The sequence below is a fragment of the Bos taurus genome, chromosome 4 (assembly GCF_002263795.3).
Source record: "Bos taurus isolate L1 Dominette 01449 registration number 42190680 breed Hereford chromosome 4, ARS-UCD2.0, whole genome shotgun sequence".
NCBI classification, from domain to species: domain Eukaryota; kingdom Metazoa; phylum Chordata; class Mammalia; order Artiodactyla; family Bovidae; genus Bos; species Bos taurus.
Window position 1 is genome coordinate 5,212,555 of NC_037331.1, and position 27,114 is coordinate 5,239,668.

At 44.6% G+C, this 27,114-nt stretch overlaps 1 protein-coding gene across 10 annotated transcripts in view; it reads left to right on the forward strand.

Moving 5' to 3' along the window:
* Positions 1-27,114, forward strand: part of GRB10 (growth factor receptor bound protein 10) — a 221,338-nt gene that overhangs the window by 106,843 nt on the left and 87,381 nt on the right. For 8 of the 10 annotated variants that reach the window (XM_024990511.2, XM_059885419.1, XM_024990510.2 and 5 more), the window contains one exon: positions 5,281-5,371. The exons of the other annotated variants lie outside the window; for them this stretch is intronic. In XM_024990511.2, coding sequence (XP_024846279.1) covers positions 5,281-5,371 — 91 coding nt within the window. Of the gene's footprint in view, positions 1-5,280; positions 5,372-27,114 lie in introns of those variants that run through there. 10 annotated transcript variants of the gene reach the window in all.

The window sequence follows — 27,114 nt, forward strand, 5'->3', positions numbered from 1 at the left end:
ACGTAGGTCAGGTCACGATGTTCCTGTAAACCTCCAACAAGACAAATGTTATTCTCCTGCAATTTTTTGTCTCTATATTAATGGAAGAGTGTTATTCCCTTAAGTCTGAGCCTTGAGAATGGGCTATCCTGTGTATTTCAGATTATAAGCAACGTTCTTAACTGGAAGTAAGAGCAATAGAATACAAAAGTAAAAGAAATAGGTCTAATATGAGGTCAGGTTTGTTCTTTCCTGTGATACTTTTTTTAACTTCATTTTTATTTATTTATTGTTTTAGAAAATTTTTATTGGGGCAGAGTTGCTTTACAGTGTTGTGTTCCTGCTGTACAACAAAATGAGTCAGCTACATGAAGACATACCGCCGCTCTTTTTCTGGGTTTCCTTCCCACCTAGCTCGCCACAAGCACTGAGTAGAGTTCCCTGCACTATGCCGTCTCTTCTCACCAGTTATCTGTTTCATATATGAAGAGCGTGTTTGTCAATCCCCGCCTCCCCGTCCATCCCACCACCCGACCTTTCCTCTCTTGATGGTCATATTTTTATTGTCTATGTCTGTGTCTCTATTTCAGCTTTGCAAATAGCTTCATCTGTACCATTTTTCTAGATGTCCACATATGTATGTTAATATGCAATATTTGATTTTCTCTTTCTGACTTACTTCACTGTGTATGACAGCCTCTAGATCCATCTACATCTCTGCAAAGGGCAAAATTCCATTGCTTTTTATGGCTGAGTAATATTACATTGTATACCTGCATCATGTCTTCTTTATCCAGTCATCTGCCGATGGCCATCTAGGTTGCTTCTGTGTCTTGGCTGTTGTAAATAGTGCTGCAGTGAGTATTGGGGTGCATGTGTCTTTTGGAATTACGGTTTTCTCTGGGTCTGTGCCCGGGAGTGGGATTGCTAGGTCATATGGTAGTTCTGTTTTTAGTTTTTTTATTGTTGATACTACTTACTTAGAAGAAAACAGCTGAGGAGTTCACATCAAAGCAGCAAAAGGGGAAAGATGCTGATAATGAACATGCCAGGCAGCTGTGAGCGTGGAAACCTGGGTGCTCACCCAGGAAGAGGCAGCTCTGTGTCTCTGAGAGGATGCCGAACCCTTGTCTGCGTAGGTTGTAATGTGTGATGAGAGTGAAGATTGAGTGATAAATGGGCCTGTATGGACTGGTCAGTTTATGGCCTCATCTTTTTGTGCCCTGCCATATAAATGGCAGAGAAATGAAAGGGAATGCTTCTGGTTGGAGAAGAAACCAGGACAACACATAAAGGATGTTATTTATTTTTCTTTATAATGAGTGAAAGCAGTTCTCAAGGTGAGAATAATAAACCTAAAACAAAAGTTCAGGAAACTTGGCTGCATTGAGTTAAACTCTGAGAATCAAAAATATGAGTAAATTTCAAACAAGGTGGGAAAATTACTCGCTACAAAAGGGATCAAGCTTTGTTTCTTATTATTTTAAAGAGCTTATCCTGGGAGCATTAAGAAGCAGACTGATGATGTTTCTGGTGAGCCGGGACCGCCCAGGCGTCCTGCAGGGGTCGTGTAGCCCATCTTCTAGATTTGCCACCTAACCCAGCAAGTCTGGACACTGGCCCTAAACCCTCAGCTGGGTGATGGTGTGAGGCTCCTTCATGGAGGGCTGGACTGGGAAAACCTGCACTGCTCCAGCTGGCCTGTCACAGGATAATCCAGAAGGAGAAAGACAAAGGGCTGATATTCAACTCCATTATTTAAGACCTTCTTGTGAAAACCACTGCCTGCCTCTGGGATTGGCAAGAAAAAGTTCCAAAATTGTTACCTTCCACCTGCCGGTACCTGGGAACTGGGAAGGCAGCTGTTCTGTTTCCAGTGGAGGGTAACCTGGAAATGAGAGCTGGACAGTGTATCCAGACTCAAAACAAAAAGCACATAACTTTTGACCTGCTCCTTCTACTCTGGGGATTCTAAGAGAACGATCAGAAATGTGGACAAGTTCTATGCACAAAGGTGTTTGTTTGATTGTATTTATATTACCCGAAATTTGCAAATGACTGAAAGTGTTTCCAAGAGTAGTTTAGAATCTGGAAAAATGATACTTACCATTTTTTTTAAATAAAGAACATTTTGTGATGTAAATTGGGGGAAAATTTACATTTTTTCAGAACAGAAAAATGTTTATACCCTATGATATGCACAGTGTCCAGCTGTGCGTGGTGAAGGTGCAAAACTCAGAAGAATGCTGCCTTACTCCACTGTCTTGGGTCGCTGTTCTTCAGGTACTCAGTCATGTCTGACTCTGTTCGACCCCAAGGACAACAGTACGCCAGGCTCCCCTGTCCTTCACTGTCTCCCGGAGTTTGTTCGTATTCATGTCCATAGAATTTAGGCGAATTTTTATTTCTACTTTGTATTTTCAAATACTTATATGGGTAGTTTTAAAATTGGGGGAAAAAGGAAAGATATTTCTCTCCGATGGTAAAGGCTGATTGAACGGAGAACACTGGACTGTGGAGCTGTAGAAGTGGGTGGGTGACCTTAGATGGGGAGACTGCTGAATCCGGGGGCGGGCAGGGACCGCTCGGCTCTCTAGGCTTGGCAATCTAGCTCTATTCTCAGCACCTCAGGGGGGTCTTACCAGCATCCCTTTGGCTCCCAGACACCATGTCCTCGAAACCAATTTCTCCCTTCTTTCCTAATCAAAAACTTAAGTTTCTTAACAAATTGTACATTTGCCAGTAGGGTATTAATGAAAGAAATCATGTTACACGGCTACTTAATGTGGTATGCTAGAATTTTGAAAGGGCTGTTGGGGAATGTTTGTTGCCATGGAAATTTTTGAAAAGATGCGTTAAAATACAGCAGTGGGTGTCATGATGGTGATTCCGTTCTTATCAGGATCATTTGTAACCCCCATGTGATTCAAATATAGCATAGATGCTGTCCCTAAATAATTCAGACATTGCATCTGCGCATACCCTGTGTGTGGATTTTTGTTTTCCTCTGAAAGAACAGATCAAAAACTGATTGGATAACATCCATGGGTGAAAGAGGTTCATTTTAATTTTTATCTTTATCCTTTTCTTTAGCATCTGTGTGTACTCAGTCACTCAGTCATGTCTGAATGCGACCCCATGGACTGTTGCCCACCAGGCTCCTCTGTCTATGGGATTCTCCAGGCAAGAATCCTGGAGTGGGTTGCCATTTCCTCCTCAAGGGGAGCTTCCCAACTCAGGGACTGAACCGGTGTCTCTTGCATCGCCTGCACTGGCAGGTGAATTCTTTACGCTGGCACTACCTGGGAAGTCCCTTAGCATCTAGATTTTCCTAACAGGTAAGCGTTACATCTGTGGTTTTAAAAACCGAAAGAGAGCTGGCCATTCCTTTCGAAGGGAGAGAACAGAGAGAGGGAAGCAAGTGAAAGTCTCCCTCCTTCAGAGGTCTTTGTCTGCTCTTCCCAGGTTTTCTGGAGGGAGGTGTGAAGGCCACTCTGCCTTCCTGGGGAGCAAGCATCTCCTTCCCTCCTGGGCTCTCTGAGCAGTGCTCCCCACGGTGGCCCCCAGCAGAGTGTGGACCAGACCCACCCTGTGGACAGAGAGTGGAGTCACAACCGTCCCCTCTCACTCAGGCAGACAGAGGCTCTGGGTGCAGAAGCCACTGACTAGGGGGCATTCAGGCCCTGAAGCATCTGTCAGAATGATGTGCTTTTTTGGAGTTTCTTGGGCAGCATGGGAGGGAAGGCATGTGTGCTCTGAAGCCCGGCTGCCTGGGCTCCAGTCTCAGGGCTTCCTCTAGTCATGGGGTGGTGCTGGGTGGCTGTGCCTTCTGTGGCCAGCTGGCAGAGGAAGCGCCGCAGGATGCTGGCGCTCGTGGACTGGGGGCATCTCGCACCTGCAGAGTTTTGCAGTACTAGGAAGGGGAGGTTGCTGATGGCACCTGCTTGTGTGTTCATGTTAATTTTTATTAATAGGTTTTTCCATGAAAATCTTATACTTTCTGACACAGTTCTAAAACCTAATTACAGAGATAAAACGTGCATTATAATAATTCCCAAAGTTTCTTTAATCTGCCAGAGAAATTTGCTATCTCTTCACCCCAGGTTAATCACTGCTAATATTTTCCTCTCGGCATGTAAAGAGTTTACAGGCCCATTTTCCACATCTTATTGAGTCTTTCATTGGATTGATTATAATCCCACGAAGAGGTTTTTCTGGAGTTGTGGGCTTGGTTTTAAGTTACTGTTTTAACTTTTACTGAAAATTTTTATCTTTACCTGAGGTCTGAAAAGTGCCACTGAATATTTACACCATTATGTATAAAATAAATGACCAACCAGCACCTACTGTGTGGCTCAAGGAACTCTACTCAGTATTCTGTAATAACCTATAAGGGAAAAGAATCTGAAAAAGAATGAAGATCTGTATAACTGCATCACTTTGCTGTGCACCCAAAACTAACACAGTAAATCAACTAGACTCTGATAAAAATTTAAAAAAAAAAAAAGAGAGAGAGAAAATACTGAATACAAACCAGACAGTAGAGAGGATCAAAAATGCTATAAAGTTATCCTCTGAAAATATCAATAAAATGTTTATCTCACTAATCAATGAAATGAATCAAGAAAAATCCTACCAACAACTAATAACAGCAAAATAATAGTGATGTCTCTTCAGATCATAAAATCAGAGGGTGTTTTGACAATAAATTTGAAATTTTAGATGAAAATAGGCAAACTCCTATAAAAATATAACTTATTAAAACTGATGTAAGAAAAAGTTTTAGTCTGAATAAATCTATAATATTAGAAAAAAAATTGTTTTAATGCCTCTGAGCTGCTGATGCTTTGTGGAGGGTCTGGTTATAAAACGGTCGTTGGGTGTTTGCATCCCAGGGGACAGACCGCCCAGGGCGTGATCACCGGTAATTGTTACAGAAAATCCTGTGCTCCACGGAATGCTAATTCTCTGCACTCATGGCTTAAATCCTGCCGTTGACAATAATTCTTTTTGAATTGCTATTCAGGGAAAGCAATTTAAGCCAGAAAACAAGAGTAACTTTTCTTCCAACTCCCTTGCCAAGCAGGCTGTCCATTCTCGTGGTTAATTTTCCTTTTACAGTGTGTTTTAAACAACTGTCATTTAAAGTGAAAAAAAGTAAAAATTGGAAGGAAGGAAGAACTGGGGGAAGAAAAGCAGTGCTGGGGGTGGTGAGTGTGACAAGTGTGAAGTGAGGGTGGTGGGTGTGGCAGGTGTGGAGTGCTGCTTCTGACCAGAGCCTTTCCATACCCATCTCTGCAGGATAAGGTGGAGCAGACACCTCCTCAGCGTCCTGGGGAGCTGGCAGGACCTGGCTTCCCAGCGCCGCCCGACCGGCTGGCGAGCCACCAAGGTAAGGATGAGCCGAGCGCTCCCCTGACCCAGGCTGTGATTCCCGTTATATTGTGCAGCGGTGCTCAGCATCGCAGTCTTAGGAATCCATTCCTGGCACTGACGTAAGAAGTTGCTGGTCTCAGCTCCACTTTACCCCTTTAAGGAAAACACATTTTGTAAAAGAGAGGTACTTGGTTATATGTTCATAGAGTTTTCTTTCAATGAGCCGACTCCAGTGATTGAAACTTAAAAATCTATTTCATGTGAGTTTTCCCAGGATTCAACTTAAGCATAACCTTAAAGGCATATTCAGGGCTCCTCCATGGGGAGATCTTCTTAGTTTTTGGCATTTTTATTGGCAGTGAAACTATTGTGATGGCCAAAAAATTAATTCGGTTATTGAATTCATTGTTCACTGTGGTTCTCAGTGAAAATGAAAAATGTGTCCTTTAGTTAAGACCGAATGAAATTTTTTTTTCCCCCTGAATGAATTTTTTGGCCACTCTGACAGTCTTGCTTATATGCACTTGGCGGCTGTTTACATAGCCAGGTAGAGATGCCTTCTATTCCTTCTGGTGAATTTCTGATGGACTCACCATGGGGGAGGAGGGAGTGTCTTAAAGAGATACAAGGACTTAGTAAATTAGGTCTCATAAGCCCAAGCTTTGATGTAGTCCAGGGTTTAGGAAGAGATGATTGTGTGATGGGACAGGAAAAGCACACAGGGGGCGCTTTAGATGATTAGAGCGCTTTGCTTTTGGCTGCGCTGGATCTGCATTGCTGCACATGCACTTTCTCTGGTTGCGATGAGCGGGGACTCCTCTCTAGTCCCCGTGTGTGGGCTTCTTGTTGGGGTGGCTGCTCTTGTTGCAGCTCACGGGCTGTAGGTGTGCAGGCGTCTGTAGCTGTGGCTCATGGGCCCTGGACTGTGGGATCCAGTAGCTGAGGCGCACAAGCTCAGTTGCCCCATGGCAGGTGGTATCTTCCAGGACCAGGAATTGAACCTGGATGCAGCGTGTCCCCTGCATTGCCAGGGAGATCCTTAACCACTGGACCACTAGGGAAGTCCCTGTTGGAGAGTTTAAGTAACAGAAATTGTAGGGTTTAGAGCTGGTAGAGGTTAGAATGCTTAGGTTTTCTTAATTACCTAAGGAGAAAGAGAGTGAAATTTAGCAATAGTAAAGTCAGGGAGGTGACCATGAAGTCAAAAGGATGTGTTCTCAAGTATTAGAAGATTTGTAAAAGCAGTCAGGATTCCTGTGTCAAGCATAACTGTAGGGTCCCCTTTCAGAAGACCTTTGCAGTAGGTGATGCAAGGGTAGGAGTACCAATTTGATCATGTTGGCTTTGAAACTTAGGGAAGATTCCATTTCTCTGCTAACAGGGAGTGAGTGAGCTGGGGTCTGCCCTGACTTGGGAACTGCAGCCAGGCATGGGGAAGTGAGCAGACGTGACTCCATGGTGAACTCAGCTTCCCAGAGAGGTCAGGCCCATCGTGACATGGACCACCTTCCCCTTCCATCCTCAGTCAGTCTGCAGACACAGCCCACAAAACAGGAAAGCCAAGGGGACTCCGCCTGGCTCACACAAGTTGGAGCTGTCTGCAGAGCAGTGAGTGATGCTGACGCCATGCCCAGTGGGCTGCAGGCTCCAAAGGCACCACTGATGGCGGGCAGTTCAGGCCCCAGGGAACAGTAGGGACCAAACTCATACAGCTCGCTGGGAGCTAGGGCAGGGTACACCTCAACCTGCGCCTGAAAGACCCTGGAAAATGGTCCTAGGCAGAGACCCACAGCACCCCAGACTCCCCTGAGGAGCACCCCTGAGCACTCCAAGCCCTAAGCACTTGGGAGGATGGGCAGGGAACACACAAGCCCAGTGCAGCATAGATGCCCCTGCAAGCCAGCATCCCCAGAATGGGCAGCTGTCTACTAGTAGGCACTGCAGCTCCTGGGATGGTGAGATCGCCACTTTACACACACAGATGAGTGTGTCTGTAATGCCCTGGAGATGAATGCAAGAATAACATCCACCAAGGAGGACAAGAAACTATGAAATATGATGGGAAGAAATGAAACAAGAAGATGGGGACCCTGAGAAGTTTGGGAAATGAGATGAATAGCCATTGCCATTTCCAAAATGCTGGATTTGGTCTAAAAAGATTGGGTGAGCTTGAGTCATCTCCCTCCAGCACTGGACACAGTCACCGACACCCATGGGGACAGGAGAGTGGAAGGCGTGGGGGTGGGATTTGAAGAGATGTTGGTGGAGAACGGGCCAGAACTGAGAAGACAGAATCCCAGCTGCACTCAGAAGACTAAGAGGAAAAATGGAGATTCACCCACATCCAAGAGTGTTTTGCATTATTCTGGAAAATGGAAGACAAAGAGAAACTCTGAAGGGAAAAGACAGATTTCCCAGCCCAGGAATGGCCGATGGACGGATGGGTGATATGGGCCCTATAGGAGCCAGAGAATGATACTGGAGTTTGTCAAGCTGTTGAGGGAAAAAGATCTGTTCATCTAAAATTTTATACCAACATCTCGTGAAAGCAAAACAAAGCTTTCAGATGAAGATTGAGGCAGTTTGCTACTAGTGAGAGAGACAGTGCACTAAGTCGTGTCCGACTCTTCGACCCCATGGACTGTAGCCTGCCAGGCTCCTCTGTCTATGGGATTCTCCAGGCAAGGATACTGGAGTGGGTTGCCATTTCTTTGCTACTGGTAATCCTCACTAGAAGAGTGAATAAAAGTTGTACTTCTAGGAGAAGAAATATGAGTGGTGAGGAAGGCCCGAAGCATGAGAACGATAACAAACTGAGACAGCGGTTCTGTGTCTTGAGTTGGATTCCATGTGGATTGTTCAAATAAGGTAAAACTAAAACTTTGGGTATTTAGCCAGTGGGATTGTGTGTTTAAATGTGTGGTCAAATCATAATAAGACTTTAGTTAGGGTAAGAAGATTGTAGAGTAATTGAGACTACATGAGGAAAAAAAGATAGTTATGTGTTTCAAAATATTGTTGTTGTTGTTCAGTCTCTAAGTCTTTGTGACTCCATGGAATGCAGCAGACCAGGCTCCTCTGTCCTTCACTATCTCCTCAAATTCATGTCCATTGAGTTCATGATGCCATCCAACCATCTCATCCTCTGTTGTCCCCTTCTCCTCCTGCCCCCAGTCCCTCCGAGCATCAGGGTCTTTTCCAATGAGTCGGCTCTTCACATCAGGTAGACAAAGTATTGGAGCTTCAGCTTCAGCATCAGTCCCTCCAATGAATGTTCAGGATTGATTTCCTTTAGGATTGACTGGCTTGACCTCCTTGCTGTCCAAGGGACTCTCATGAGTCTTCTCTAGCACCACAATTTGAAAGCATCAATTCTTCAGCGCTCAGCCTTCTTTATGGTCCGACTCGAACATCCGTACATGACTACTGGAAAAACCATAGTTTTAACTGTACGAACCTTGGTTGACAAAGTGATGTCTCTGCTTTTTAATACGTTGTCTAGGTTTCTCAATATTAGATGCAACTAAATTATTGATTATAATTAAGAATATGTGTAGGCTTCCCTGGTGGCTCAGAGGATAAAGTGTCTGCCTGCAATGCAGGAGACCCGGGTTTGATCCCTGGGTTGGGAAGATCCCCTGGAGAAGGAAATGGCAACCCACTCCAGTACTCTTGCCTGGAGAATCCCATGGGCAGAGGAGCCTGGCAGGCTACAGTCCATGGGGTCACAAAGAGTCAGACACGACTGAGCGACTTCTCACACACACAAGAATATGTCTATAATCTAGTTTATGTCCTAGCAGGAAAAAAATATAAGGGAATCTATATTTTATTAAAAAAACAAGCAACATCAAGCAAAAAAGGAATAAAAACAAGATATGAACTAAAAAGGATGTCAAACAAGGTATGAAATATGAGGTGTAATTCCAAGAATACCTCTAACAGTATTGATAGGTTCAAATTAGTAGAAATACACAGAACCCTGCACCTAAGAGACAGACTGATTCTTCTCTAAAATCTGTATAACTCTAAAAAGTTGACCATATATGGGAAGTTGAACTACATTTTAAGCCGTCCATTTCATGCATGCCATGGTCTTTGACCCAGCATGATTAAATCTGAAGTCAAGAGAAAAAGTTCAAAACAAAATGTGTAAGCATATTTGTGTACACATAACTTTACCACATGTGCACGAGGAGCAAATCACTGAAAATACCAGTTGCTTAGAACTGAATAAAAAGGACATCTATTATAGATTGAAAAGTTATATAGTGCTACCAAAATGGTGTTTAAAACTAAATTTCTGATCTTTGAAAGGAGGGAAAATTGAAATTAGAAGAATGAAAGGTGAATAACTCTAAGGAATGTAGAAGGAAGTCACTACAAAAATTAAGATCAGAAATTACTGAAATGATGAAGAAAATATCAATAGACAGGAACAGAACCAAAGCCAGTGTTTTCCTAAAATCTACCCAAATCACAAATGCTCAGGGGGAAGAAGGACATACAGGAGAATCATATGAACAGCAGGCCAGAGATTAAAAAAGTAAAATAAGAAAACCATGAATGACTTTATGCCAGTAAATGTGAAATTATGCAGTAAATGGATAATTAACATACTGCAAAGAGATACAAACAAAATTGCAACACCAAATGCTGGAGAGAATATAGAGCAACAGGAGCTCTTATCTTTGCTGGTGGGGATGCAGAATGGTGCAGCCACTCTGGAGGATGGTTTGAAAGTTTCTTACAAGCAAACCATCTTCCTACCATATGAAACAGCCAGTCATGTTCCCTGGTATTTGCTCAAAGGAGTTGAAAATTTTTATCCACATGAAAATTTGCACACAGATATTTATAGCAGCTTTATTCATAATTGCCAGAACTTGGAAGCAACCAAGATGTCCTTCAGTAAGTGAATGGAAAAATAAAACGTGGGACACCCAGACAACGCACTATTATTCAGGGCTGAAGATAAATGAGCTACGAAGCCATGAAAAGACGCAGACAATCTTAACTGCATATTACTAAGTAAAAGAACCAGTCTGAAAAAGGCTGCATGCAGTGCAAATCTAACTATATGATACTCTGGAAAAGGTAAAACTATGGAGATGGTTTAAAAGAAAAAAAAAAAAAAATCAGTGATAGCCAAAGGCAGCTGTGGGGAAAGATGAATAGGCGGAACAGAGAGGATTTTTAGGGCAGTGAAAATACTCTGTGTGATATAACGCTGGACATCATCACTTCCCTGGTAGCTCAGCTGATAAAGAATTTGTATGCAGTGCAAGAGACCCTGGTTCAATTCCTGGGGCAGGAAGATCCCTGGAGAAGAGATAGGCTACCCACCCCAGTATTCTTGGGCTTCCCTGGTGGCTCAGACAGTAAAGAATCTGCCTGCAATGCGGAAGACCTGGGTTTGATCATTGACTTGGGAAGATCCCCTGGAGGAGGGCATGGCAACCCATTCCAGTGTTCTTGCCTGGAGAAGTCCATGGACAGAGGAGCCTGGTGGGCTGCAGTCCATGGAGTTGCAAAGACTCAGACATGACTGCGTGACTAAGCACAGCACATCACAATGGGCACATTTATTCAAAACCATAGAGTGCACCAAAATTCACCAAGAGTGAACCCTAAGGTCTGCTCTAGACTTTGCGTGATTATGATGTATCAGTGTTGGTTTATCCTTGGTAAAAAAGGTACCATTCTGGTGAGAGATGGGGATCATGGAAGGGTGGCTATGCATGTATGGGGGTCAGAGATAAATGGGAAATCCCTGAATCTCCCTTTCAATTTTGTTGTAAACCTGAAACTGCTCTAGAGAAAAGTCTTTAAAAAGACAACAAAACTGGTTGCATATGAAAGAAGAAATAGCTTAGAGATTACCTTTGAAAACCAAGCATTTTTCTTCTGTGCCATGTGAATTAAACATTGTTGACCTGATGGAAAATACAGCTCTGTGAGTAGACAGCACTGAAACATTTTAGGTGGAGAATCCTGAGGAAATAGTGAAGAGAGTTGAAAAAGAAGAAACATAGTGGACTCCTGGAGAAATACAAAATTTTATTAAAGAACCCTGACAGACGGAGTCCCTTAGAACTTCCACCTCCTCAGAAATGCTCAGGGAGTTCTGCAGATGAGTGTCACGAAGCCTTCAAATAAAATATCATGTCTCTATTTATGCCAGTGGCTGAAGAGAGAGGGCACGTGCTTTTCTGCCCATTTTATAATGTTCTGTAATTTTGCAAGAGACAGTCCAAGAAATTCAAGTACAGACCTATTTCGCATATTAACAAACAACTAGAAAGTCTGGATACCATTGATGAATCGAGTTTACCAGTTTAACTTAAATAAAACAGAAACAAATGTTATGACCAGGTTGGGTTTATCATAATAATGTAAGGATGCTTTCCATCATTAGACTGAACACATTTAACATTCAAAAAGATTAAAGGAAAAGAAAATGATCATCTTACTGGAAACAAAAAGATTAACAAAGTTCACCCACTCATATAACGAGAAACAGACAATAACAACCACGCACTTTCTATTGTCATATATAAAGCAGGACAGATCTTCCTCAACTTACATACCCCTGTAAACTGATTGCAAGTTGACAACATCATTGTCAGAAATGCCTTTAATATACCTAACTCACCAGAGCTTAGCCTCATCCACCTTAAAGGTTTTCAGAAGAGTTACATTACAGTTGGACAAAGTCTAACACAAAGCAATTTCATAATGAACTATCTCACCTAATTTATTGAATGCTTAGAAGTGAGTGGCAGAACAGTTGTCTCAGTCCGGGTGGTTGTAAGTGTACCGATGGTTTCCCCTTGTAACTGTAGGGGCTGCCTGGGTGCTGAGGCTCACTGCTGTGCGTCACAAGAGAGGGTTAGACAACGTGTCACTAGCCTGGGAAAGGTCAAAGCTCAGAACTCACAGTGCAGGTTCCATTGAATGTGCATCACTCTCACCACGGTGAAGTCGAAAACCAGTAAGTGGAAGTACATTAAGTCAGGGGCTGTCTGTATTGAAAGAAACCGCTGTGACCTGTTTTTTTTAAAAATATCTATTTATTCATTTGACCTGGGAAAAATTTATTTATTTGGCCTGGGAAACCAGTCAATCCTAAAGGAAATCAGTCCTGACTCTCATTGGAAGGACTAATGCTGAAGCTGAAACTCCAGTACTTTGGCCATCTGATACGAAGAACTGACTCATTGGAAAAGACCCTGATGCTGGGAAGGATTGAAGGCAGGAGGAGAAGGGGACGACAGAGGATGAGATGGTTGGATGGCATCACCAACTCGATGGACATGAGTTTGAGCAAGCTCCGAGAGTTGGTGATGGACAGGGAAGCCTGGTGTGTTGCAGTCCATGGGGTCACAAAGAGTTGGACACGACTGAGCAACTGAACTGGACTGATTTATTTCGCTTTCCTGGGTCTTAGTTGAGGCACGTGGGATCTTTCAGTTGTAGCATGTAGAATCTGTTTTCCTCACCAGGGATGAAACCTGGGCCCCCTGCACGGGAAGAGCAGAGTCTTAACTAGTGGACCACTCAGGAAATTCAAAAACCTCCGCAAGCTGTTTAAAGTCCACCGAAGAAGAAGAGGAGAGTGAAAAAGCTGGCTTAAAGCTCAGCATTCAGAAAACGAAGATCATGGCATCTGGTCCCATGACTTCATGGGAAATAGATGGGGAAACAGTGGAAACAGTGTCAGACTTTATTTTGGGGGGCTCCAAAATCACTGCAGATGGTGACTGCAGCCATGAAATTAAAAGACGCTTACTCCTTGGAAGGAAAGTTATGACCAACCTAGACAGCATATTCAAAAGCAGAGATATTACTTTGCCAACAAAGGTCTGTCTAGTCAAGGCTGTGGTTTTTCCAGTGGTCATGTGAGAGTTGGACTGTGAAGAAAGCTGAGCGCTGAAGAATTGATCCTTCCGAACTGTGCTGTTGGACTGAGAGTCCCTTGGACTGCAAGGAGATCCAACCAGTCCATCCTGAAGGAGATCAGTCCTGGATGTTCATTGGAAGGACTGATGCTGAAACTGAAACTCCAATACTTTGGCCTCCTCATGGGAAGAGTTGACTCATTGGAAAAGACTCTGATGCTGGGAGGGATTGAGGGCAGGAGGAGAAGGGGATGACAGAGGATGAGATGGCTGGATGGCCTCACCGACTTGATGGACGTGAGTTTGAGTGAACTCTGGGAGTTGATGATGGACAGGGAGGCCTGGCGTGCTGCGAATCATGGGGTCACAAAGAGTCAGACACGACTGAGTGACTGAACTGAAATGAAGATGTATAGAACCAGCATCCATGATGGAGAAATATTGGAGTATGTCCCTGAAAATCAGGAATGACAGGAAGGACTGCTGTCACAAGAGGTCTTCACCAGTATCATAAACAAACACAAAATGAGAAATACAAACACCGAGAGGAAGAAAGGAAATCAGCGCCTTTCTGCAAATGACACTATTATCCATATAGAACACCCATTTAAACCATTCAAACTGGTGGATAAGTGAGATAAACAGATAAAATTTAATAATACCTTGTGCAACAGCTTCCCTGATGGCTCAGTTGGTAAAGAATCTGGCGGTATAGGAGACCGGGATTTGATCCCTGGGTGGGGAAGATCCCCTGGAGAAGGAAATGGCAACCCACTCCAATATTCTTGCCTGGTTAAATCCCATGGAGAGAGGAGCCTGGTGGGCTATAGTCCATGAGGTCACAAGAGTCAGGCACAACTGAATGACTATACCAACAACAATGCAAATGGAAATCCCACTTTACATAATTATGAAAATTTAAGGTATCTAGAAATAAATCCAACTAGATTACTTGACATTGTTAAAGGACATAAAAAAGACCTGAATAAGTGGAGACTGATCATATATTCACAAATCATAAGACAAATCATGAGAGTGTTACATCTTCCCAAGTTTAAATTTAGTGCAGCTGAAACCAAGTTTTGAATCGTTTTGGTGTGACTTGACAGATGGCTCTTTCCTCTAATATGGACGAGTGAAAGCCAATAACAGCAGAGACAAATTAGAAGATGAGCAAAGCACATGGAGACAGAAAAGGGTGATTCTCGCCATTAGGCAGCAAGGCTGCTTGTGAGGCATTGCCGTTAGCAAAGCATGTTGTTGTGTCAAGGGTGGACAGATAGACATCCCCTAAAGAGACCCACACAGTTACAGAAGCAGCACCCCACAGAGGAATTGTGGCAGATCCTGAGGATAGGGGGCCTGAGACTCCTCCAGAGTTGAGCGAGGACAGGAGTTGGGGGACCTCCTGGGTCCCTGCCATCCATGATCCACAATCATCAATTTCAGGTCAGTGACTCTTTAAAAACAGTACTTTTATGTCTTTTCTAATAGGAAGAACCAATGGGAAGTGAGCATCTTTATACCTTCAGGCTGAGAAGGAAGTTTCTAAATAAGACTGTTGTTGTTTAGTCGCTAAGTTGTGTTTAGCTCTTTGTGACCTCATGGACTGCAGCATGCCAGGCTTCCCTGTCCTTCACTATCTCCCGGGGTTTGCTCAAACTCATGTGCATTGAGTCGGTGATGCCATCCAGCCATCTCATCCTATGCTGCCCTCTTCTCCTCCTGCTCTCAATCTTTCTCAAAATCAACGTCTTTTCAATGAGTAGACTCTTTGCATCAGGTGGCCAAAGTATTAGAACTTCAGCATCAGTCCTTCCACTGAATATTCAGGGTTGATTTCCTTTAGGATTGACTGATTTGATCTCCTTGCGGTCCAAGGGACTCTTAAGAATCTTTTCCAGGACCACAATTTGAAAGCATCAAGTCTTTGGTTCTCAGTCTTCTTTATGGTCCAACCCTCCCTTATGTACACGACTACTGGAAAAGCCATAGGTTTGAGTATACAGACCTTTGTCAGCAAAGTAATGTCTCTGCTTTCTAATATGCTGTCTAGATTTGTCATAGCTTTCTATCAAAGAGCAAGCGTCTTTTAATTTCATGGCTGCAGTTACCATCCACAGTGATTTTGGAGCCCAAGAAAATAAAATCTGTCAGTGCTTCCACTTTTTCCCCTTCTGTTTGCCAGGAAGGGATGGGACCAAGAGGCCCCAATCTTAGTTTTTTTTAATGTTTAGTTTCAAGCCAGGTTTTTCACTTTCCTCTTTTACCCTCATCAAGAGGCTCTTTAATCCCTCTTCGCTTTCTGCCATTAAAGTGATATCATCTTCATATCTGAGGTTGTTGATATTTCTCCTGGCAAACTTGATTCTAGCCTGTGATTCATCCAGCCCCTCATAGTGCGTGATGTATGCTGTGTAAAAATTAAATAAGCAGGGTGACAATATATAGACTGGTCATACTCATTTCCCAATGTTGAACCAGTCAGTTGTTCCATGTCTGGTTCTGTGTTGCTTCTTGACCTGCATACAGGCTTCTCAGGAGGCAGGTAAAGGACTCTGGTATTCCCATCTCTTTAAGAATTCCCATCTCTTTAAGAATTTTCCACAGTCAATGAAGAGGGAGTAGATGTTTTTCTGGAACTCTCTTGCTTTCTCCATGATCCAATGATTGTTAGCAGTTTAATCTCTGGTTTCTCTGCCTTTTCTAAATCCAGCTTGTACATCTGGAAGTTCTCAGTTCACTTACTATTGAAGACTAGTTTGAAGGATTTTCAGCATAACCTTGCTTGCATGTGAAACGAGTACAATTGTATATTAGTTGAAACATTCTCTGGCATTGCTCTTCTTTGGGATTTGAATGAAAACTGACCTTTTTCAGTCCTGTGGCCACTGCTGAGTTTTCCAAATTTGCTGGCATATTGAGTGCAGGACTTTAACAGCATCATCTTTTAAGATTTGAAATAACTCAGCTGGAATTCCATTACTTCCACTAGCTTCATCACAGTAATGCTTCTTAAGGGCCACTTGACACTCCAGGATGTCTGGCTCTAGGTGAGTGATGACACCATCTTGGTTATCTGAGTTATTAATACTTTTTCTGTACAGTTGTTCTGTATATTCTTTCTAGCTCTTCTTAATCTCTTCTGCTTCTATTAGGTCCATACCATTTCTGTCCTTTACTGTGCCCATCCTGGCATGAAATTTTCCCTTGATATCTCCAATTTTCTTGAAGAGATCTCTAGTCTTTTCCACTGTATTGTTTTCCTCTTATTTCTTTGCATTGTTCACTGAGGAAGGCTTTCTTATCTCTCCTTGCTATTCTTTGGAACTCTGCATTCAGTTAGCTATGTTTTTCCATTTCTCCCTTGCCTTTTCTTTTCTCAGCCATTTATAAAACCTTCTCAGACAACCACTTGCCTTCTTGTATTTCTTTTTCTTTGGAATGGTTTTGGTCACCGTCTTCTATATAGTGTTACAAACCTCTGTCCGTAGTTCTTCAGGTACTCTGTTACCAGATTTAATCCCTGAAATCTATTTGTCACCTCTACTGTATAATCATAAGGGATTTGATTTAAGTCATACCTGAATGGCCTAGTGGTTTTCCCTACTTTCTTCAGTTCAAGCCTAAATTTTGCAATGAGGAGCTGATGATCTGAGCCTCAGTCAGCTCTCGATCTTGGTTTTGCTGACTGTATAGAGCTTCTCCTTCTTTGGCTGCAAAGAATATAATCAATCTGATGTCAGGATTGACCATCCGGTGATGTTCATGTGTAGAGTCTTCTCTTGTGTTGTTGGAAGAGGGTGTTTGCTATGACCAGTGTGTTCTCTTGGCAAAACTCTTTTAACCTTTGCTCTGCTTCATTTTGTACTCCAAGACCAAACTTGCCTGTTCTCTAGGTATCTCTTGACTTCCTACTTTTGCATTCCAGTTCCCTGTGATGAAGTTTAGTCAGTTCAGCCTCTCAGTCGTGTCTGACTTTGCGACCCCATGGACTGCAGCACACCAGGCTTCCCTGTCCATCACCAACTCCTGGAGTTCACCCAAACTCATGTCCATTGAGTCGCTGATGCTATCCAACCATCTCATCCTCTGTCATCCGCTTCTCCTCCCGCCTTCAATCTTTCCCATCATCAGGGTCTTTTCAAATGAGTCAGCTCTTCACATCAGGTGGCCAAAGTATTGGATCTTCAGCTTCAACATCAGTCCTTCCAATGAACATCCAGGACTGATTTCCTTTAGAATGGACTGGTTGGATCTCCTTGCAGTCGAAGGGACTCTCAAGAGTCTTCTCCAACACCACAGTTCAAAAGCATCAATTCTTCAGCGTTCAGCTTTCTTTATAGTCCAACTTTCACATCCATACATGACTACTGGAAAAACTATAGCCTTGACTAGATGGACCTTTGTTGGCAAAGTAATGATGTCTCTGCTTTTTAATATGCTATCTAGGTTGGTCATAACTTTCCTTCTAAAGAGTAAACATTTTAATTTCATGGCTGCAGTCACCATCTGCAGTGATTTTGGAGCCCAAAAAAATAAAGTCAGCCACTTTTTGTACTGTTTCCCCATTTATTTCCCATGAAGTGATGGAACTGGATGCCATGATCTTAGTTTTCTGAGAACTAAGATGTCCTATGATGAAAAGGACACCTTTTTTGGTGTTAGCTCTAGAAGGTCTTATAGGTCTTAATAGAATCGTTCAACTTTAGCTTCTTTGTCATTATGGTTGGGGCATAGACTTGAATTACTGTGATGTTGAATGGTTTGCTTTGGAAATGAACTGAGCTCATTCTGTTGTTCCTGAGATTGCACCCAAGTATTGCATTTGGACTCTTTTGTTGACTATGAGGGATGTTCCATTTCCTCTAAGTGATTCTTGCCCACAGAGGTAGATATGATGGTCATCTGAATTAAATTCGCCCATTCCCTTCCATTTTAGTTCATGTCAATGTTCACTCTTTGCCATCTCCTGCTTGACCACGTCCAATTTACCTTGATTCATGGACCTAACCTTCCAGGTTCCTATGCAATACTGTTCTTCACAGCATTGGATTTTACTTTCACCACCAGACACATCCACAACTGAGCATCGTTTCTGCTTTGGCCCAGTTACTTCATTCTTTCTGGAGCTATGAGTAATTGCCGTCCACACTTCCCTAGTAGCATATTGGACACCTTCCAACCTGGGGAGCTCAACTTTCAGTGTCTTATCTTTTTGCCTTTCATACTTTTCACAAAGTTCTCACAGCAAGAATACTGGAGTACTTTGCCGTTTGCTTCTTCAGTGGACCACATGGTTAATGTAAAAAAGAGAAAGAAAGAAAGAAAAGTCCTATGTGTGAGAGAAACAGTCAAATAGAAAAACTGGCAAAAAGCAAGAGCAGTTTGCAGAAAAGGCCATCATGCTGTATATCTGATGCCGGATTCTCGTTTTACATGGAAGCCTGGAGGCCGGCTTGGGAGGGCTGGGCGGAGCCTGTTCTCCAGGTCTGTGATGTGGAGTAGAGCAGGGCTTCCCTGGTGGCTTAGAAGGTAAAGAATCTGCCTGCAGTGTAGGAGACCTGGCTTCAATCCCTGGGTTGGGAAGATCCCCTGGAGAAGTAAATGGCGACCCACTCCATTGTTCTTGCCTGGAGAATCCCATGGACAGAGGAGCCTGGCAGGCTACATACAGTCCATGGGGTCTCAAAGAATAGGACATGACTTAGTGACTAACGCTTTCTTTATTTTTCTCTGTCTCAGGTGCCACATTGCTCAGCATCCATCTAGCGCCCCAGCAGCCCTGTATGTCTGTGTCCATGTACTCTGTGTGTGTGTGTGTGTGTGTGTAGGGGAGCAGGGCTTGGGTTTGCAGCCATCACGCAGTGCAGCACAGAAGTGGGGGCCCTCCCAGATGGGGTGGTTCTGCAGCCTGCCCTGTGGGGAACCCCCTCCTGCATCCTTTAGCCTTCCCTCCTTCCCTTGGTACCTCTGCTCTGGAAGTTCTTGCTAACAAGACGCCTCGGGGCACAGGACAGCACTTGACAGAGACAGAGTGCTGCTCTCTGGTGCTTCCTTAACCCTCAGGCATCCAGAGGCTCTGACTCGGCCTCAGGTGTCTGTGATGTGTTTGATCTGGTCCTTTGCAAGGGACTTGATGTTAGAGTAAAAGATTTGCTGTGACTTTCCTTGACCTGTTCCTTCCCTCTGGTAAAGAGGATTTACACTCTGGTTTCTGTTAGCTCATTCCTAACATAAGCAGCTTATTTTTGTGTGAGGGTTGCTAAACATGCTTCGGACATTTCCCAGCAGCAGGCTACAGAAGGGCTGCTCTTCCTTGGACAGTGGGTGGTTTTGCAATAGCTGGGATTACTGTCTGGACAGTATTTTAAAACTGTGTTTTTATTAGGGTAAACTATCCACAACATAACATTTACTGTCTTAACCTTTCTAAGTATACGATGTAATGGCATTCATTACGTTCATAGTGTTGTGCAGTTTTCACCACTGTCTATTTGAGAAATTCTGTACCATCCCGAATAGAAACTCTGTACCGTTAAGTGAGAATCCGCTCAGCTCCTGGTAACTTCTGTGTTACTCTCTGTTTGCCTTTTCTAGGTACTTCATGTGAGTGGACTCACTTGTCCTTTTGTGTCTGGCTTGTTTTACTTAGTGTAATGTTCTCAGGGTTCATCTTGGTTGTAGCATGTATGAGAATTCCGTTCTTCTCGCTGAATCGTATTTTGTTGTCTGCAGACTCTATGTGCTTACCATTTCAGCTGTCAGCCTACCCCTGGTTGGCCTCCGCCTTTTGGCTGCTGTGAATATGCTGTGAAGAACATGGGTATGCACATAGCTGTTTTAGTCTCTGCTCTCAGTTCCTCTGGGTACATACTCAGGAGTGGAATTTCTTAATACTATGGGAATTCTATGTTTAGCTTTTTCTTGACAATATTTTTGAGATGTGAGGCTTCAGAAAATTGTGCATTTTAAACAGTTGTGTCTGAGCAAATACTTGCTCAGCACTGAAGCTGAGTGGTCTGGCCATGTCCTGGTCCACTTGGAAGATGACAACTGAGCGGAAATGCCCTGAGGAGCAGAGAGGTTTGAAATCCACCTGCACACGCACTGTGGCCGCATTCTCTTTGGAGATGGAACCATGTGTGCACACGGCCAAGCCTCCTGAGATGTGATCAAAACATCACCCATGATCCCCAGAGTCCTGAACCTCAAAAACAGAATCAGTTCCCTGACTCAGAAGGAGACTCCAAAATCCAGCCTTCGTTTCCCTGCATCAAGGAACGCCTTCTGGACTCTGGCTTCCCATGGTCCTGTTGCCCCGTCACAGCTCTTTTCTGCTCTGCTTACTTCTCTGGGTTTCCTTTAGACCAGAAGTCTTGTTACTAGGGTGCAGTTTTAGTGTGCACAGTTGTATTTGGTGGGGTGCTTTTTTCTAGGGGCAGTGGAGAGGAAGGATGTAGAGTGGGGCCATTTCAAAAACCTCGGTATTTCATGGAGTAGTCTGTAGAAAAGACCAAAATTAAAAAAGACTGTCGTTTACCAGAGCTGGCAATGTAGGTCCATAAAGATCATCTTGTTTTGGATGGTCCCCTTCAGGAACCGTTCTGATGTCCCCAGACGCTGGGGGTGGCCAGGCGTGAGGCGGCTGCTCTGCCTCTTGGTTTATCTTGCCCTGTGACAGTGGGCGAGTTAGTAAGAGCCTTGCAATATAGATTATTCGTTTGCATACGCCCATCTTGCATAATTATTATGAAAATTAATAACAGTGATGATGATGATGGTAACTTGGGATCCTGTGCGTGTCCCATTGTGTCATCTAGTCATCGAAGGCACCGAGGGGGAAACCGAGGTCAGCGCGCATCCAGAAATGTCAGAGAAGTCACACGCCAGTGAAACTGGAGCCAACAACAAGTCTCTCCCCCTTTACGTTTTGAGATAATGGAGGGGAAACATAACACACACCTGTACAGAAAAGCCACCTTCTAAGTGTTACTTCGTGTATCAAAGTTTTCCCCTTTCTTCTGAGATGATGCATATCTTAAGGGCAGGAAGCATGTCCTACTAATGATTTCAAAGGTTCTGCTGAAGTGCCTTGTCCAGAGTTGGACTTTGTAGATACTGGTTTAAAGGATTTCTGAAGGCACCTGTGGTTCCCAGGAAGATCCTGCATTCCCATGTGAATCTTCCACATGGGGAGTTCTGTTGATTCCAGGTGTGCAGCGACAAAGACCAGTTAGCAAAGCCCCTCCCTTCTCATGCCACTAATGAAGCGTCGGGAGCCTTGGTGTGAGAAGCCGTTTTCTGCACATTTTCTCCCTGATCGTCTATCTGGCTCTGCTGTGTGGCTGCGGCACTTCTCTCTGGCCCTTTCGGATCCTGGTGTGGCTACAGAATGAACGGCCAGCTGCTGCTGCTGCAATATTTACGGACCCGCCTGGCAAGACCTCACTCTCCCTTCTGGCTTCTGCTCAAACTGTACCTGCCCACATGTCCCCTGGACGCCAGCTGCACAGACTGGCCTCTCCCATTCTGGCCTCTCCTTTAGTCTGTGCACCCTCAGCCCACCCCACTGGCAACACTGGCTGTTCTTCTCCATGCGGACACACTACTCCTTCCTTCGGTCCTGACTGAGACGCCATGACCACCTTCCAGGACGCCTGCCTCTTAAATGAGCTACTTCCTCTTGGGTTTTCTCCTATGGCTTTTTACTTTCCCAAACTTATCATACTTTGTTTTGCTGCTGCTGCTGCTAAGTTGCTTCAGTCGTGTCCGACTCTGTGCGACCCCATAGATGGCAGCCTACCAGGCTCCCCCGTCCCTGGGATTCTCCAGGCAAGAACACTGGAGTGGGTTGCCATTTCCTTCTCCAATGCATGAAAGTGGAAAGTGAAAGTGAAGTCGCTCAGTCGTGTCCGACTCTTTGCGACCCCATGGACTGCAGCCTACCAGGCTCCTCCGTCCATGGGATTTTCCAGGCAACAGTACCGGAGTGGGGTGCCATTGACTTCTCCGACACTTTGTTTTATGGCATGCCAAATACATATGTGTCTTTCTTATTTATTTCTAGGTTCCTTGAGATTGGGGATCTTTTGTTTTTGTTTTTAATCTTTGGGGAAAACTGAGAGACTGTTGGTTCTTTAGCCAAACTGAAGTAAATATCAAGACTTGGCCAATAGCTGAGTGAGGTTGTGTGTGTGTTTTAACCTCTCTGGGCCTTGGCTGTCTAACCCTGTGATATGGGTGAGATAGCTCGGGGGTGTAGTACAGGGGTGACCTGAAATGCTGCAGCACATCTCCTGTAGTGACTCCCCCCACTCTTTCTGAAAATCACTCTGCTGACCTCTGTGCAGCGTGTTGGTCACAGCAGACAGAGAATTTGTTGTTGTTCAGTCGCTCAGTTGTGTCCGACTCCCTGCAATGCCATGGACTGCAACACACCAGGCGACCCTGTCCTTCACTATCTCCCAGAGTTTGCTCAAACTCATGTCCATTGAGTCAGTGATGCCATCCAATCATCTTATCCTCTGTCACCCCCTTCTCCTCCTGTTCTGAATCTTTCCTAGAATCAGGGTCTTTTCCAGTGAGTCAGCTCTTCGCATCAGATGTCCAGAGTTACTGGAGCTTCAGATCAGTCCTTCCAAGGAATATTCAGAGTTGATTTCCTTTAAGATTGACTGGTTGTATCTCCTTGCAGTCCAAGAGACTCTCAAGAGTCCTCTCCAACACCACAGTTCAAAAGCATCAATTCTTTGGCACTCAGCCTTCTTTATGGTCCAGCTCTCACATCTGTACATGACTATTAGATCATCAAAAAAGCAAGAGAGTTCCAGAAAAACATCTATTTCTGCTTTACTGACTATGCCAAAACCTTTGACCATGTGGATCACAATAAACTGTGGAAAATTCTGAAAGAGATGGCAATACCAGACCACCTGACCTGACTCTTGAGAAACCTATATGCAGATCAGGAAGCAAACAGTTAGAACTGGACATGGAACAACAGACTGGTTCCAAATAGGAAAAGGAGTACGTCAAGGCTGTATATTGTCACCCTGCTTATTTAACTTCTATGCAGAGTACATCATGAGAAATGCTGGGCTGGGAGAAGCACAAGCTGGAATCAAGATTGCCGGGAGAAATATCAATAACTTCAGATATGCAGATGACACCACCCTTATGGCAGAAAGTGAAGAGGAACTCAAAAGCCTCTTGATGAAAGTGAAAGTGGAGAGTGAAAAAGTTGGCTTAAAACTCAACATTCAGAAAACGAAGATCATGGCATCCAGTCCCATCACTTCATGGGAAATAGATGGGGAAACAGTGTCAGACTTCATTTTTGGGGGCTCCAAAATCACTGCAGATGGTGACTGCAGCCATGAAATTAAAAGACGCTTACTCCTTGGAAGGAAAGTTATGACCAACCTAGATAGCATATTCAAAAGCAGAGACATTACTGTGCCAACAAAGGTCCGTCTAGTCAAGGCTATGGTTTTTCCAGTAGTCATGTATGGATGTGAGAATCGGACTGTGAAGAAAGCTGAGCGCTGAAGAATTGATCCTTCTGAACTGAGGTGTTGGAGAAGACTCTTGGGAGTCCCTTGGACTACAAAGAGATCCAACCAGTCCATCCTAAAGGAGATCAGTCCTGGGTGTTCATTGGAAGGACTGGTGCTGAAGCTGAAACTCCAGTACTTTGGCCACCTCATGCAAAGAGTTGACTCACTGGAAAAGACCCTGGTGCTGGGAGGGATTGGGGGCAGGAGGAGAAGGGGATGACAGAGGATGAGATGGTTGCATGGCATCACCAACTCGCTGGACATGAGTTTGCGTAAAGTCCAGGAGTTGGTGATGGACAGGGAGGCCTGGCATGCTGCAGTCCATAGGATCGCAAGAAGTCAGACATGCCTGATTGACTGAATTGAACTGAAAACACTGAATTAGGCTCTGCCACGTCGGAACTTGGAGTCGGGAACAGTGAGTTCAGGACCTATAAAGCCTTCCCTTTTTTCCACTTTCCATCTGTAAGTGGAATCCTGCCCAAGGCATCACCCAGCGTCCCACCAGATGCCAGCTGCTCATGTTCCAGTGTGATCTGTGGGCAGAGCTTGGGACTAAAGGCAGTGGTTTAAGGAGAGATTGATCGTACATCATAAGGCTCCTGGTACCTAGAAGGACCCATACTTGGCTTACATGCTGCTGGAGTGAAGAGGCAGTAACGGGAAGCGAACCTTCTGCCCAGGGCAGGGCATCTGTGCCTGGAAGAACATGCCCGCCAAGAGGGAGGTGCCCACCAGGGGCACATGGCAGAGGCTGCAAGTCCTGAACTAAGACAGAATCAGATCCTTCTATGGTTCCTGCGACTTTGTGGACGGCCAGGCAGGACTGATGTGGTCAGGGAGGCTCACACGGACAGCAGAGCCCTGGCCTGACTGGTGATGCTTCCTGCAGGATGTCCAAGACCTCATACAGCCCTCCATCCCTAATGGAATTGGAGTCTCTGCCTTTTATTCACCTGGTGGCCTGGGTGTGACCTGTCTGGTAGGCCTTTTTCTAAGGAATGAAGGGACTTGGGACTCAGCAAACCCCAGAGAGTTTGGGAACTCTGCCTGTCTGACCTGTAAAGTTCTATATGTGATTTATGGAGACTCGGTAACTCCACTGTCCACACGATCAGCTGTCACTTGCTGATCACCTCCTGTGTGCCAGCTGTGAAGTTAGGTAGGGAGCCCAAGGAGAAAAAACATGCAGGCCCAGCCTCTAGAAACTCAAGGGTAATGACAAAGAATGATGTCACTAGGAAATAAAACAGGAAATAAAGCTAAAACTAAAGTTCAATGGGAAAACAGCTGAAGAAAGTTAAAATTACAGTGTACCAGGAAAGTGGCCTGTCCACCCCTGAAGCTGGGTTTAACCTCCTTGTCCATCCCTGGTGGCTCAGATAGTAATCAGCCTGCAGTGCAGAAGACCTGGGTTCGATCCCTGAGTCAGGAAGATCCCCTGGAGAAGGGACAGGCAACCTACTCTAGTATTCTTGCCTGATTAAACCTATGAACAGACAGAGGAGCCTGCCGGGCTACAGTCCATGGAGTCAAAAAAGAGTCAGACACAACTGAGCAACTAACACTAACTCCTTCTTGGGAGCTGAGTGACCCTGCACCTCAGCTGCTGCTTCTGAAATCTTAAATATGCCTATTTGGCTGTTTTGCTAGAAAGATTGGAAGTTGCTTGAGCTACGAGCTGTGCCTGGCATAAAACCTGGGGCTTTGTAGGTGGTCAAAGCACGCTAGCCCTTGTGTGTCATCATCATGAATAAGTGCGATGGTATGTGTGCAGAAAGTAAAAGTCAAAACCCTCTCTCATGGGTCCAGTACATGCAGCCTTTCTCTGGGATTGCTTCTCCAGAATTCATATCCATCGAGCCCAAATTCCAAGACAGACCATCATGAGTTTTCCTTCTCCTGGGACATTATTCAGAAGGTGCCACTTATACATGTGCTGTTATTTTTCTTACCACGAGACTCATAAGCCCTCACTTAGGAACTGTTTGTTCCCCTGATCCCACTCCAGAGATTTGGATTCAGAATGAATTGAGGCGAGTCCCAGGAACCTGTTCTCACAAGCAAGCCTCCTCGGGGGCATGCTCATCAGACAGCATGCAGCGGGTAGGATCTCCGCAGCCACCCCCGGCCCCATCCTGAATGTCCCATCCTTCTACTGAAGCCCTGTTTCCATCACCTCCTGAGAGGACAGCTCCGCTCTCCTGGGCATTGCAGTTCTGGGAGATGTACCCTTTCTTGGAATCGCCCAGTACGTTCTCCTGAAAGGACTTTCCCCATCCCCGAGAAATTGGCCTCTTTGTGAAGTCAAGTGGCCTCCTCTTCACTGTCTTGTCTTACATAACTGGGATTTTGTTGTAAAATCCTCTCTGCCAAGTAGTGAGCACAGCCGTCCTGGGAGAGCAGCTGGCCTCTGGGATCCTTCTCTGGTTTAGGTAGTTCATTAACTCTACCAAGGCTGTTTCCACCCGAGGACGCAGACTGCCCTCCTTGCCACGTCAGCTGCCCCCATGTCCCTAAGCCCTCTTGTAAGATGCTCTGTTGGGGCTGAGGCTACCCCTCCGTGAGGAGCCCAGTCTCCAGGGTGTGTCCATCCCCGCGTCCCCTACCCCGGAGCTTGTTTTAGCTTCTTCAGGGCAGGAATTATTTTTCCAGAGGAGGTGAAAGAAGTTTCATCTCTTCCCTTGCAAGTTTGTATTTTGCACCATCATTCTTTTCCAGAGTGTGTTGCCCTGGACTATATTATGCTCAGGTGGCAGAATTCTTGTCTGTTTTGTTAATGTCTGTATTTCCAGTTGCTGGAACAGTGTCAGAGTGGGTGCTCACGGAATATTTGTTCAATGAAGAAAAACATGGGTTACAACTTAGAAGGAAATTTGCGTTTATGGAGATAAATTCTCAGAATTGTAGAGGGTTGATGCTGAGTGGGATCAGGTCTCCAGGCATCTAATTTATCCTTAAAACTTTGCCTGGTTTGTGAGTACAGTGCCAGTGAGTGGCAGACTTTTGGACTGGGACCTGGATCTTCCCTGACAATTCCAGTGTTCTCGGATTAGTATTTTTAGGATTAACGGGGAATGGGAACCTTGCAGAATAACAAGTTGTTGCATCATTTCTTGCGCCCAGGCTTCTGCCAGGTTTATGATGTAATAGAAGAATTGGGGATCAAAACCAGAAGGCTCAGAAGGGACAGATCATTAAGGCAGACTTGAGAAAGATACAAGGAATCATTTGCCCTTTCTGTGTAACATTTTGTATGTTCCTCTTCTCCCCAGTTGTCCTCTTAGGAAAAATAGAGA